Source organism: Merops nubicus, unplaced genomic scaffold, assembly GCF_000691845.1.
Source record: "Merops nubicus isolate BGI_N331 unplaced genomic scaffold, ASM69184v1 scaffold218, whole genome shotgun sequence".
In the NCBI taxonomy this organism is placed as follows: Eukaryota; Metazoa; Chordata; class Aves; order Coraciiformes; family Meropidae; genus Merops; species Merops nubicus.
The window spans coordinates 12,513-27,445 of NW_008626104.1; the positions used below are offsets into that span (position 1 = coordinate 12,513).

The 14,933-nt window shown below is 44.8% G+C and overlaps 1 protein-coding gene across 1 annotated transcript; it reads left to right on the top strand.

Moving 5' to 3' along the window:
* Positions 1-462: 462 nt before the first annotated feature.
* On the top strand, positions 463-14,138 carry LOC103778288 (exportin-7-like; the record flags this gene model as incomplete). The annotated part of the gene is made up of 10 exons (XM_008945869.1): positions 463-632; positions 2,258-2,351; positions 3,014-3,180; positions 5,045-5,110; positions 8,284-8,388; positions 10,712-10,877; positions 11,411-11,484; positions 12,789-12,908; positions 13,104-13,250; positions 13,962-14,138. Coding segments are annotated over 10 exons (1,286 nt in total), but the record flags the coding sequence as incomplete, so codon positions are not given.
* Positions 14,139-14,933: the final 795 nt, after the last annotated feature.

A 14,933-nucleotide genomic window follows, 5' to 3' on the forward strand; every position in this document is an offset into this window, starting at 1 on the left:
AGAACAGGCTGCCCAGGGCAGTGGTGGAGTCCCCACCCCTGGAGGGGTTCCCAAGCTGTGGAGATGTGGGGTGAGGGACACGGGGCAGTGGGGACCTGGCAGTGTTGGGAGAACAGTTGTGCTCAAAGAGCTTAAAGGTCTTTTCACCCCCAAAACGTTTCTAAAAACAAACTCTATGAGTTGAGTGTTTTCCTCCCTTTGCACCAGCAGTGAAGTTACCTGTGTTTACACTTGTATAACCTGCATTAAACTGCTGTGTAACTGAAGTGCAAACCCTCTTGTTTCTCAGGGTTGGACTCAAAGAGCTTAAAGTTCTTTTCACCCCCAAAATATTTCTAAAAACAAACTCTGAGTTGAGTGTTTTCCTCCCTTGGCGCCAGCAGTGAAGTTACCTGTATTTACACTTGTATAACCTGCATTAAACTGCTGTGTAACTGAAGTGCAAACCCTCTTGTTTCTCAGGCCTGTGTTTTCCTCTCTTCCAGAGCCTAGCCCAGCTAGAGAACCTGTGCAAGCAGCTCTATGAGACCACAGACACTGCGACACGGCTCCAGGCAGAGAAAGCCCTGGTGGAGTTCACCAACAGCCCCGACTGCCTGAGCAAGTGCCAGCTGCTTCTAGAGAGAGGGAGCGTATGTAAAACCATCTAATTGTCCAGAATTTCAGTATTTTGGGCATCGAGAAGAGAAACAGCCCCAGGGTCTGGTGTGCAGCGTGGCTGTTCCATACCCAGGATGGTGCTGTGTGGACAGCCAAAAAAACCCTTGGCTCTGGTGGCCGATTTTGCCGCCGCAGTGCTTCCTACAGACGAGGGTGGTTGATGCCTGGTGGGCCTTGCTGCCTTCTTCCCAGGCTGCCACCTGCTCAGGGAGAGCTTGAAGCTGGAAATCTGATCCCAGCAGTGGTGTTTCCTGGGTTTTGGGAGCCTCCTGCCTTCCCCAAGGGGCTTTGGGGGGGGGGGAAAACGTGGGGTGCGCAGAGTTCCTAGGGGATAAAACCCAGCAGCGTTTCCTTCTGGAATGTTTCCTTGGAAAATTGCCCCTGCTATAGTGTTGTCTTAATAACCCAGCAGTTTAAGAGGGGAAAATGAGATCACGTGCTTTAGAATTAGTGCTACAGAACGGATGTGAAAGATGCCAGCAGTAAATCCTGCCCGGCTTCTTGAGCTTTCTTCTTTTGAAGTGGCCATTTGGTTTTTGCTCTCTCTCAGCACAAATCATGTTTAAAATGGCTTTGCCATGTGATCTTGCAAGCTTTGACTTCTGGCAGAGTGTGCATCTGGGTTTCATACCTATCAGACTGGGGCCTTGTTCCCAAAAATAGGAGCCCGTGGTGGAGAGTTAAGTCCTCCAGGAGGAGGAGGTGATGGAGTGAGGGAGGAGAGGAGTGACTCTGAACAGGCTTAGCAAACTTACACAATGCAAATTGTTTAACTTTTTGTGAAATCTGAAGTCCAGGGAGTTCCAAATGAACTCATTTGGAGCTCTGCTTACAGGAACTAGTAACTGGTTTGCCTGAGGACAAGTAAATTATGCATATTTTTTTTTTTTAAGGAAAGCTCCCAAAGCCCAGTTTTACTTCTGCATTTGATTCATTGCCTCTCTGACCAGAGGGGTTGTGGCTTTTTTAATTTCCATCTGAACTCCCTTTATACCCAGCTGTCCTTGGGAATGTTGGAAGAAGTAGTTTTCCTGCATTTTGGATGCTAAGCTTTCTGTGGTCCTGGATATTGGAGCATGCAGAGCACCCATCATTTCCCTGGCTAACAGGGGGAGTCAGGTGCAGCCAGGGCTTTTAGCTGGTCAAGTGCCATTGTTTGTGTCCCCAGATCAAACTACAGCTCAATGTTCTGTAAGAAATGAATTTTAACCTGGTTTTAGTAATCAGGTAGAAGTTTTAAGTGCTTCTTAAAAGCTCAGAGGGTTAATTTGTCTTTTTCAAGGGTGGTGTTGGTGGGAACTTTGTGCAGTTTGACTGTGTTTGCAGTTTTACTCCTGCCTTCAGTGGCAGTTCTGTTGATTTCCCCACTTTAAAAGCTTTTCCTTTCTGTTTTTAACACTTCAAACACTAATTTGCTTTACTTCAGTGTCAATAAAAACACAGAATAAACGCTATGGAAAGCATTCACCCTTACCAATTAAATTAACACTTTAACATTTCCAGAGAGCAATTAGCTTCAAATCCAGCACTGCTGCTTCATCTTCTGCAGTTTGCCATAAACTTCTCTTTGTGTTTTGGGTTTTTTTTCTCTTTACAGTCCTCCTACTCCCAGTTATTGGCAGCTACATGCCTTACAAAACTGGTGTCACGCACAAACAACCCTTTACCATTGGAGCAACGGATAGATATTCGTGAGTACAAGACTTTCCTCTTCCTGGGCACACTAATGTGAATATTTCCCCTACAACCTTTAATCCACGGGTGGGAGGTTTTCTGGGAGCTGCTGTGCTTTATGGTTTAGGCCCAAAAGGCAAAGAAATGTCACTTAAAAAGAAACATCTTCATTTATATCGTTAGCTAACGGAATTGAGGGTTAAATATACAGGGTCTTTCCAGGTGGAAGGGAGTGAGGACTCTGTGGTCTTGTAAAATTAATAATAATAATAAAAAATAAACTGGCTGCATTTGATGAATTTCTTCTGGAGTATAAGATACATGCAGTGCTTGGCATTTCTCTCTTGAAAAAGAGAAAAATCCCTTATGGGGCTCTGAAATATCCCTTAGAGCCTTTCCCAAAAGTCTGTCCCAGTGCTCTGTGCTGGAGAATGGCCCAATCTTCCTTTCCTAGGATGAAGGAGTCAGAGTGCCACTCAGTCTGCTTCCTTTTGCACAGATGATGTAGTAAATGTGCTAAGGGCACAAGTAAAACCTCAGCATTTGCATCCAGCCCATTTCTCTGCCGAGTCTTATTTTTAAACAGCTTTCAAAAAGATGCTTTCCCTTCTCAGTGTTGCCATCTCTGTTCCCTCTGCCAAATCTTTGCCTACAGACCCACCTCTCCTCTGTCTTCCAGGGAACTATGTGCTCAACTATCTTGCCACTAGGCCAAAGCTGGCAACGTTTGTCACGCAAGCACTAATCCAGCTCTACGCCAGGATCACAAAGTTGGGCTGGTTTGACTGTCAGAAGGATGAATATGTCTTCAGGAACGTGATCACAGATGTCACAAGGTTTTTACAGGTCAGATCTGTTATGACCACACAACCTTGTGGGATTTGGAAGTCGGCGTGTTTGGTGTTGAGCTGAGTTGTCATAACAAAGGGAGCAATGTGATGGAGTTGATGTCCCTGCTCATGGCAGGACTAGATAACCTTGAAAGGTCCCTTCTAACCCAAACAAGGCTGTGATTCTGTAATTAAAACCAGCATGTTACACAGACATGATTATTAACAATTCTCTTTACAAGTCCTGCTGGTTGTTTCACAAGCATAGGTGCTCTCACCCTACCATAGGATTTCATCCCAAACCCAAAAACCTGTATAGCTACAAGGTGGCATTTTTATCAAGAGCTGTCTCCAAACTGAAACTTCCTTCCAGAGAGATCACCGAGTCCTGGGACACTGAATATTGATTTATTGCCTCTGAAATTTGTCCTGAAATCAAAAGTTGGAGGAAGACGATAGAAGAGATCAAAATGACCAGAAGTTTTTCCCAGTAGGAAGGGGAGATGTGTGTACAAGGCTTTAATTCTGGGGTGTAGAGTGTGGACATCCAGAAAATAAGCTCACTATTATTCCTGTAGGCATTTACAAGTGTCTGCAGTGATGTAGGATCTGGAAGGTGTTCAGTAATTTAAAAATCCCATTGCTTTCTGGGCTGCTAACTCTCCCAAATGGCTTGTGGGTGCTTTTAGCTGACCTGGCTGATGACAATGGGGAATGTGTGAGTTTTTTAATCAGAAACCTCATTAAATGCTGTGAATATCTACTCACTGTGTTAGTTTGAGGTGGTCTGTTCTCATTCGTTCAACCTGCTCTGGCCAGTGAAGTGCACAGGAGACTGAGGTGTTTTAAAGACCTGCTTCAGCTGTGTGAATATCTACTTGCTGTGTTAGTTTGACGTGGTCTGTTCTCATTTGTTCAACCTGCTCTGGCCACTGAAGTGCACAGGAGGCTGAGGTGTTTTAAAGACCTGCTTCAGCAAGGTTTGGATGTTATGGTGTAAATACTGAGACTGTCCTCAAGAGCTGGCTCCAGGGAAGAAGTGTCCAAGGTCCCAAGCCTAAATCCACTTGAATTTCCCTATTGCAGCTGAATCCAGTCTTTGAAGCTGGACATCAGGGCAATTTGTGCAGAAGGTGCCAACCAAGGTGGAGCTAGGGAAGGCAACATCATTTATTAGTTACAGAAGAGAAACTGGGGCAAAGGAACAATACAGGTTGTTTCTCTTAAGTCATTTGATAAATGAGTTACCATTTCTGGTGAGGAGGTGTCTGGAACAGGCTGTTTTTCACAATTGGGCCCTTGTTGGGAGTCTCAGGGGCTGGAGGGGCTGTGAAGAATGGACTCCCTTCACTGGGAGATGGGCTGCCCTTGGCAGGGGCCTGTGGAGGAACTTGCTCAGCTGCTACTCCTCATGTTCAAGGTCTGTAGTTTAAATTGGGGGGGGAAGAAAAAAAAAAAGTGTATTTCCCAGAGTTTTCATCTGGCAACTTTAATATTTATCCTTGCAAAAATTTCTGCACGTTTTCTCAAAGCCTCTGTTAAAATTAAACTGAAGTAAATAAATATAAATAAGTCTCTTCAGAGTTAGGGCCTAACACAAATCTATTGATTAAACTATTACACAAAAGGAGCTTGTTTTTTTATTAGCTCCTTTTATTTATATTGTCAACAACATCCAGGACTTTCAAAGCACATTTTGAATTCTCTCCTTGGTATGGCTCGTGGGCTTTTTTGATGTCACAATATCACTAAGATCAAGCATTTCTAGGCAAACACGTGCAGAAATCTTCCAAGCAGAAAGGCCTTTGAGTGGCAGTGAAGTTTAGTGAGAATTTCCTGGCCCTGCTGACTGCTTTCCATGTCCCCTTTTCCTTCCTCAGGATAGTGTAGAGCACTGCATCATAGGAGTGACAATCCTGTCCCAACTAACGAATGAAATTAATCAAGTAAGTGCTACAGCCTTCCTCAGTGAAGTAAGTGTCCAATTTTCTCATTCATATTGTTGTGTCCTGCTGTGTGTCTGGGCATTGTTCTGGGGGTTGTTTTGGTTGGGGGTGTTGTGTGTGTGGGGGAGTGTTTTCTTTTTCCTTTTTTGTTATTTTTATGCAGTCATTTATTGTTGTGGTAAGATGCTGAAACCTCCTGTTCTGAGGAATTGTTTTGTTTCACTGGCATCTTCCATCTCCTTTCATTTTTCAATGTAATCTTCTGAGATGAAAAAGAACAGAACAAATGCTAAGCAGCTACCTAGAAAGGCCAAAGCCCTGAGTGTGAGGACACCCCCCAGCACCTTCCTTTGTGTGCCCCTGGGCTTTGTTCAGCTCACAACATCCTCATGCCAAGAAGTGAACGGACTGTGCCCTCCTCCAGGCTGACCAGGGAGATGAAACAAAGAGGATTTGTCAAATTGTCCAGATTTTTCAAGCATCCTTTTCACTCAGTACTAAATTTCACAGCCTTCCCAGCGAGCAGTTCTCAAATTCTGCTGGTGGATCAGGGCTGAGTCCCTCACACAACCACAGCAGATCTTTCCAGGTTGGTTATTTGGTGGTTCATGGAGCCCTCTAACATTACACTGCCTCTCAGGAGTTATGTTGAAAGTGTGGCTTTACTTGGTGCTATCTGAGCTTCCATCATTATCCTCACAGCACCTGTAGTTTTTCTGCAGCACTCTTGCTGGCTGCCACAGTCCTGAGTCAGCACAGGGGCTGCCACCTGTATAAATGTCTCTGATTTTGCCAAGAGGACCAGCAGTAACTACATGTTTGGATTTTAAGATCTTTCTGAGGAAAGTAACCTTGCTTTTTTGCTGGTACATGAACTAATCCAGGCACTGGAACAGAGAGATCCTCCAGTGAGATTTGAAGGATGGTTACAGGTTGTTTTCTGAAAATGGAGGAGAGGGTTTTATCCTGTCTGAAGGATGGTTACAGGTTGTTTTCAGAACTGAAAATGGAGGAGAGGGTTTTATCCTGGCCAAGGCAAAGCACCAATTTCTTCTGCTGGACTTGAAGTTCAGCACCTCTGAACTTCCTGAGCCTTGTGCTGTAATCTGAATGGCTTCTGCATCTGTCCCAGACCCCAAATTCACTTCCATTCTTCAAGCCTGGCCTGAGCAGTAAATCTTAACCCATAGATCTCCTAACTTTCAAGTTATATCTTGTCCCTGCTAGTTTCCTTGCCCAGGCTTCTGTACAGCCTCGACTCCACCTCCACAGAGGGCTGGTCCTTCACTTCCTTGCATCAGGGATGGATGCAAGTCTGCTCATAAATGAGCACATGTCTGTCAGCACCTTTCTCCAGGGCCACAGCTCCTGCTCACAGGAGAAAAATCAGCACAGAAACTGGCACCCGTCCCAGTTCCACAGTCTCCACAGGTTGATGCTAAAATAAGCAATGAAATTAGACTTTAATCAAAAAAATCTCTTCTTGATATCTTGGATATTAAATCTGCCACAGTTTACTGCTCATTCTGTGCTTTGTGCCAGCAATTGCACAGGGCTGGATTCAATGACTCATCTTGGAAAGTCGAAAAGTGCCATTAATTATAAAATAATAAAACTGCCAACGTGCCCACTCGTCAGAGTGGGGTCATGTCCATGGCAAAAAAACTCAAAAAAACACCTTTCTGGGGCTTCTCTTCAGGCTTTTTTGGATATTAAACTTCCATCTATGTTGTGTGAGAGCTGAATTTTCTGGAGCTCTGTTTTCTAAAGCTTTTATTCCAGCAGCTCACAGTACAAATAAAACAAAGTGCTAGTGACTGGAAGTATCACTTTCCACCCTGTTAAGTACTGCACAGGCTTACCCTGAGGTTCTTGGGTGTCCACTGTGGTGTAGAAGTTCACAGACTTCAGCACACGACCTCATAGTAAAGAAAAGAAACTCTCATTTGCCACAAGCCCAGAATTCTGTGAGATTTCTAATGCTGATGAAGAGAGTAAATGATGCTCATTTTCTTAAAGACCCTGAAATCTTCACAGCACGAGCTGGGGAACTATAATTCAAACATCAGAATTCCAGTTCTGATCTGCCACCAGCTTCTGGGTGATGCAGAGCTTCTCTTTTTAACCTTTAATATAAGAGACCAGGGTGTTTGCATCCTCTGTGGGGTTGTTGTGAGGGTTACCAGGGGAAAGTGAGCTCCACAGTGGTTGGAGCTGTGCTGCTTCCTGCAATGCTGGAATATTTAGGTGGATATTTACAGTAAACAGCTGTAGAATAACAAAAGCCTAAAGAAAATGGAGATTCACAGCATGCCTCTCTGCACTGGGCTGCAAGAAGGCTCCAGCCCACTATGATAACTGGCTACCCATCAGATAACTCATCCCAGGCAAGCAGAATGCTGCCAGCCTGTGTCCAAATTAATGGCAAAACCCTGAAGTATCACTTCCCTCCTCTCCTCTCCCTAGAAAACAGTCTGTGAAGTGACATAAGTTGTGCTGCTGATCCCTGTGCTGGCCTGTGCCAGAATGGTTGAATCAATTGGAGACTTTGTCACCCAGCATAAAGCAACATGTGTGTGTTTGCCTCTTACATCATATGTCAGCTTCTCGTTCGGATCCGGCGAGAGGTCCAGAGCTGGAGTTTGTAACAGATACAGCAAAGTCCAAGCTGGCTGTCACTGCTTAACTGTCCTTCTAGTTTTCTTCTCATCTGTGCAGGTTCAGGAGGGGAATTAGAATTTCTAGTAGTTGCTCATGTGTCTGCCCAGCGGCTTCAGGTAGGATTTAACTCCCAGGAGTTTGGAGCACGTTAGAAAGCAGCGTTCAAGTTTCTAAAATAACTTAAGAGCTGGTGAAAACGCTGCTGCCCATCCTGCTTTGGAAGAGATGAGAGTAAAACCAGCCCTGCTTTCTGGCAGGGAAGCTGCTTTGTAAGTATGGTAGGTGGTAGATGCTATCATCAGCCAGCAATAAGTGTGATTTTATCCCTGGAAGAACCCCTCTTCTGCAGCAGCAGCACACCCCACCCTGGCAGCGTGTCCCCCTGGTTCAGCCAGCTGGTGTGGGGAGAGAAACCTTGATGGCCCAGTGCTTAGCAAGGTTCTTGGGAGGTTCTGCTGGTCTTGTTCCACCTCTGCCTGTCAGTTCTAAACACTGGTTTTCTCTCTGCCCAGGCGGATACTACTCATCCCCTGACCAAGCACAGGAAAATAGCCTCTTCCTTCCGAGATTCATCCTTATTTGATATTTTCACACTCTCATGCAATTTACTGAAACAGGTAAGGAAATGATCATTCAGCATCTCTCTTGGGGGCTGTAGGGACAACAGATGTTGGGCTGAAGTTGCCTCTGCTGCAACTCCCTTGGAAGAGGCACTCTTGTTCTGGACTTGTTTTTCAGGAAAGGTTTGACTTAGGTTTGTGTTAAGGAGAAACAAATGAGGGTGACACAAGCAGAGCAACACAACTCTTCTCAACAACTGTGGTTGAACATACATGCCTGGATCATGAGGCTTGAGTTAAGCTTTCCTGTCTGAAAGCATCAGGAAAGAGATGAGGTGTTTGATTTACATTTTAAATATGTGATACACAGTATGGACATTTTATAGGTTTCCTGTAAAATAAGTCCTGTCTTTTTTTTAACTTCAGTTTAAAATCCACGTGGTGAGAGAAGAAATGCTGCTGAAGAGACATATAGTAGACTTGAGACTGAAGTTTGTCCTTGATGTTTTAGCTCAGACTGTTTTGGGTTCCACAGGTTTTTATTTTGTGCTGTCACACATGAATTAACTTGCTTTAAAAATACTTAGCTTGGGACAAGAAATGTTCTGCTACTAGGGCTGGATTTTATACTCCTAAAAAGCAGCTTTTTGTTCAGCTGAAGTAACATTTTGTAAGCAGGTAGATTATCTGAAGAAAATTCTTGATTCTGCATCAGATTTCTTTCCTAAAAAGCTAACCTGGAGTTTAATGATGCCTTCAGGAAGAACCCTTTATGGGCAATCCTGCCCCAGTAACCTGAGTGGCAGTAGCACAGGTTTGATTAGCTGGATTTTTATCCTGCCAGCTGAGTGAAGTGTCCAAGTTGACCAATAGCACAAAAGGAGCAAAAAGGAAATAAGCTCTCTGGAAAGGAGCAGCTCTGTTTCTGTCACTGATAAAGGTGGGTACGTGGGTGTGATTTGATCTTTTTTTCTCCTCCTGGTTCCTGAAGGAAGCAAGGCTTGTGCAGTCACACTCATCCTCCTTTCCCATGCACCCATCCTCCAGAACCTTAACACCTCTGGCAATTCATTGCCTTATTTCAGGAGCATTTCCTGATCAATTGGAGGGTCTCACAAATAAAGAGACTCCTCTAGTTTTGTGAAAAAAAAGGGAATGGGGAGGAACAGACAGGACAGAGTCCTTAAAACTGCCCAGACTTTAGGGAGAAACTTCAACAAGTGCTTGTGCTCAACCAGGAGGAGTAAAGCAGCCCTTGTTAGCCTGGGTAACAAGGTGAACTCCAGAGAGAACTGCACTCTTGCTGTTGTCCTCTATGTGTAGCTCTGCCTAAGCTGTTGCCCATGCTGCTGTTCCTGCATGACCATGGGGACTTGGAGACTAGGAAGACCTGCTTGTCTCAGAGGGAAACCTCCAGTTTTCCACCCTAGCTCTTAATCCCCTTACTTTTGTTCCTTGAGATGCTGTGCTTTGAGCCAGGCTGCAATGTTTTCTGTTGTCTCATGCAACATCCTTGTTTTCCTGTGATTAAACACCCACTTACCTAAGTTATGTCTTTTTTAGCCTAATAGTAACTGTCTCAAGCTTCTATATATAAAGTAGAAGTTTCCAAGGTGATCTTTTTGAGTGGGCTGTGAGAAACTGATGCTCACATCTGTATCCATGTCTGTAAAATGATGTGTTTAAGCAGCCCCAGAAGAATAAGTCTTCGTGGAGAGAGGAAGGAAGACCTTCCAGTGGCCCCTGGCACTGCCCTGGACAGTGTCAGCAAGGAGCAGTGTGTTATTTGCAGTAGAATTAAGGTAGAAAAAAATTAGATTTTAAGTACAGATCGACAATACAAAGGCTAAACGGGCTGGCCTGACCCTGGGCTACAGACCCAACTGCTCCATTTAAACTGCAGGGAAACGACCCAGCAGTTTGTGTCCCTGGAGTTCTTTGTGTTCCTTGAGTGTTGATGTTTTCCCTGCCCATAGCAGATGTAACCAGAGCAGGGCTCATCCCAGCTCATCTGGGTGCTCGTTTCCATCCGAGGGCTCGGGTGGAGCAACAGGATTCCCTGCTGCTAAGTGCTTGTCAGGCAGAAAAGACATTCTTGTGTGTAACCTTAATAAGAATTTCTCTCCTGGATTGCAGAGTATAATTGCAAGCTGGCAAGCCTGGCTGCTTTTCTCCTGTGCAGTGCAAGCAGAGCAAAGTGCTGCCTGTTTCTCCACCTCATGTAAATACACACACTGCCTGTAAAAGTGTGTGAGAGCTGGGGCTTGTGGCAGGTGATCTTTAGGATTGCCACATGCCATTTAAAGTAGAATTAAACTCAGCTGTCACCTTGATATGTTTTTTTTTTTCTTCTTTTTTTTAATCTGATGTGTTTTTTTAGGCTTCTGGGAAGAACCTGAATCTCAATGATGAAAGCCAGCATGGTCTGCTCATGCAGCTTCTTAAGCTCACCCATAATTGCCTGAACTTTGATTTCATTGGCACATCCACAGACGAGTCCTCAGATGATCTTTGCACTGTGCAGATCCCAACCAGTTGGAGATCAGGTAATCTTGCTGGAAGAAGAGGGCTAATACCAGCTGAAAGCTGGGGGGACTTGCTAAAGCTCTCTCTGTGCTTCACAGATGAACTTGTGCATGCAGTGAAATCAGCCTTGCCTTGGTGCAGCTACACACACAGTTCAGTTTGGGTTGGCTGTCTTGAGCTTGTAAAGAGGCTCCTCTGCCTTTCCACTCTTCCACTTGCCAAGCCCAGAACCAATAAATAGTTGTGGGTTTTTCAAAAACTAATATAAATAACAAATATGTAGGGTCCTGTTCTCAGCAGCCTCTCTGTTCTCACCAGTCACTTTGCAGGCAGCATCACAGATTGTCTTAAAATATTCTCCTGTGGTTTTCTCGTAGTACCAAGTGCCAGGGGTTTGTTTTCTTTCTGGGGTAAAAATATAGAATCATTTGGAGGTTTTTTTTTTGTAGGGTGGTGCTCCCTGTGACAAGTCACATGCTGCTGTTGATAAGATAAGCATTAGACCCAGGGATAATTGGAGCTGTTCTCAGTAAAATACTCTGTTCTGTTTCAGCATTCTTGGATTCTTCGACCCTTCAGTTGTTTTTTGATCTTTATCATTCCATCCCTCCTTCGTTTTCTCCTCTGGTAAGTTTAGTGCTTATTTTTTCCTTACAGAAGGGGTTTTTAGGATTCATCTGGGAGCCTCTCTGTCAGTTCAAGCTGACCTCAGACAGCTCCCTTGGCTTTGAGGGCACTGCCTCGTGCTGTTGCAACACAGGGGAGGCTGCTCCAGTGCTGCTGCTGCTAGTTCTGATGCTGCAGGTTTGGCATTTGACCTAAGAGCACCTTGTTTACTGGAAGTCCAACCTACTTCTTTGTCCTTGCATAGCCCAGACTCTTCCTGCTCTCTGCCAGTAAGCCCTTTTTGAGGGATGCAGCTTATGTTATTTCCAGCAGGCAGCTGAGTTGATCCTGAACCACACTGTGAGAAGGTAGCACAACCAAGGAACACGATTTCTCCTTCCACACTTCAAAACTGGGCCACGTCCCAGCTGGATGAAATGGCCAATGGCACAACTGAATGAAAAGTTGGATTATTTCTTCTTGAAAAAAAAAAAAAAATTGCCTGCCAGGGATTTATCTATCGGATAAATATTTTTCCTAATTAGTGCTACAATGAAAAGTGCCCCTTGGCTAGGGAGGGAAGGGTCCTTCTGAAGTGTTTTGTCCTCTGAGACTCTCAGAACTGTTCATTATGTTGAAGGGTTACTTGCTAGCTCTGAATTAGAACCTCAAATATTCATGAGAGACTTTTAACAGTGTGAGACTCCTTTTTTTGTTGTTGTGAATGAAGAGAAATCTGAAGCAATTACTCCTCTAATTGTCTTGCCTCTTTGATCAGCAAATATAAGAGTGAGAGGCTGGGTGTTGAGCAGGGAGTTCTTACACTGGTCAGGGGGAATGGGGCCTTGTGGCCAGGGGAGGGGTTCATCATCTGCTGCTCTTCAGACCCAGTTCACCAGCCTGTTCCCACTGCAGCTGGAATTTACTTTCCATTTCAGAGCTCTGGGTTGAGAACAACTTAATATTATTTTCTTGCCAATCTTCTCTCCTCTGCAATACTTCTCCACATGGAGTTTACTAGCTGTGTCCTCGTGTGTTTCCAACCTTATGCAATCTGCATTCTCCATCTGAGATCCCACCAATTTGGGGGCTGCCTAGCAGAATTTGGTGCACCCTTTTGGCTCTTGGGGTGGAGCTGTTGTTGCTTTGGGTGCTGTGGGCTGATGGCTGCAGTTTCAAATCCTCTTTTGAAGCGAAGGAGCCGTTGCACAGCATGCAAAGGAGCATCAGGCTTAAACGATTTGTTGCCTCATGAAAAGGGAACATGCTGGTTGTTTTATTGCTCTAATCCCTCCCTTTTGGTTTATTCTGGGTGCTCCTTTTAGGTTTTATCCTGCTTAGTGCAGATAGCCTCTGTACGCAGATCCCTCTTCAACAACGCCGAACGAGCAAAGTTTTTATCTCATCTCGTCGATGGAGTCAAACGAATACTGGAAAACCCCCAGGTGAGTATTTGGGGATGAAATTGTCTCTGCTTCCTCTGCATCAAGCTCCTCCACCCAATTCCTGATGGACGTGTGCCACTTGTGGCCCTGGGGATAAGGGGACAACATCTCGCTGCTGTTTTTCCTACTGTTCCAACCACGTGTTACAAAGTGCTGTTGTTTCTCAGTCCTCCTCTGGCTTCTTCCTCCTCACAGAGCTTGTCAGACCCCAATAACTACCATGAATTCTGTCGATTGCTGGCCCGGTTGAAAAGCAATTACCAGCTGGGAGAGCTGGTGAAGGTGGAGAACTACCCCGAGGTCATCCGACTCATTGCCAACTTCACCGTCACCAGCCTGCAGGTACAAAATGGCTTTTCCTTCCCTTCCATAGCTGGGGATGCCACTTCTCTCCTCTTGAAACAAAGTTAGAACCCTCTCCTCTGTTCTTTGCCCCTTAATTTGCTGGGTGTTATTTTTACCAAAACCCCTGTGGGCTCTGGGGCAGAATCCTGCTGTGTGGCACTGATTATTCTGTGAATTCCTCCTGAATGGAACAGGAGCAGTGCGTGGGGGAAGGCAGGGTTGCTATGCCTCCAGAGTCTTTCTGTGTCCTAGCAGGGAAAGAAAAAACCACCAAAAACTTGTTAAATAAGGTTTATTTTTAGAATGGTGTATCACTTCACTATTAAAATGCAGTTGGAGGAATTGCTAGTAATAGGAATATCATCCCGTATTCCCATGGAGTTTTCCACAAGTATACAGCTTATAACTACACCCCTGCACAGAATGTGGTTTAAAAAAATGAAGGCTGGCAAATATAATGCTTCAGTTTGTTAAATTTTAATATTAATCTGGAAAATGGCTTTAAACTGTACATTCTGTGTGGGGAGCTGCCTGCAGCACGCTACGGTTGGAGTTCAGCAGCAGTTTGGGACCAAAGCCTTTGCTTCAGGATCACTGAATCTTTTAGATGTTGCTGTATCTAGAGCTGCAAGACTTTAATCTGGGGGAAAGAACCAAGGCCATAACTCACTAGTTCCCTTTTCTTGTCTCTCTCTGGGCTCCTGCTAGCACTGGGAGTTTGCCCCCAACAGCGTTCACTATCTCCTAAGCCTGTGGCAGCGCCTGGCTGCATCCGTGCCCTACGTGAAGGCCACAGAGCCTCACATGCTTGAAACATACACACCAGAGGTCACAAAAGCTTACATCACATCCAGGCTGGAGTCTGTGCACATCATCCTGAGGTAAGCAGCAGCTCCAGGTCCAAGGCAGCAGGCTCTGCTGCTCGTTCTTTCAAAAAAACAGCCACGGCTGCAGGAGGTTTTGTGAGTCACCAAAGGGTTTCTAAGGGAGACTTGGATAAATTGTGGTTTGTTTTATTCAAAAGAGGGTTTTTTAAGCTTTTTTTTTTTGGTTTAGACCTTGCTCAGTCTCACAGGGCTGAGATTGAGCTGAGTGGTCTCCAATGTAATATGAGTAGAATTCATCTTATCTATCATCATCTATCTGCAGCACACAATTTACCTGCTGAATTGCCACCTTGGCAGAGAAAAATAAGTATGCAAAGTGTTTCTAGATCTTAATTTCTAGATCTCTGCTGTGGGACAGCACAAATTATACCAAAAAGCATCTTTTTCTATTATTTTTTTGATTCCTGTGAGTGTAGGGGCAGCCTGCAGGGCTCTGTTGAAGCACCTGAGTTTGCATGGGATGAATTGTGACCTGTGTCTGTTTGTATTTGATGCAAACAAATGGTCAAATAGAGAAAAATAATGTCTCTCTTAAGGAAGGTTGATCAGCTTGTCCCTTCTTAGGTATCTAGTGATGCCAGGGAGGAACAGCAGGTTTAGGTAGTGCTGGAGCTGGCAACAAACTTGTGCTTGGGGTTAGTGTATTTAGAGGAAAAAGCAACTAAAAGATTTGAGAGAGGTGACAAGCTTTGTTTTACAAAGCTAAACAGAGTCCTTGCTCTTGGCACTGCACATTCTGTTCCATCACCTGGATAAATGTTGGGTGTAAGTGGAGGTTACTCATCCCAGATCC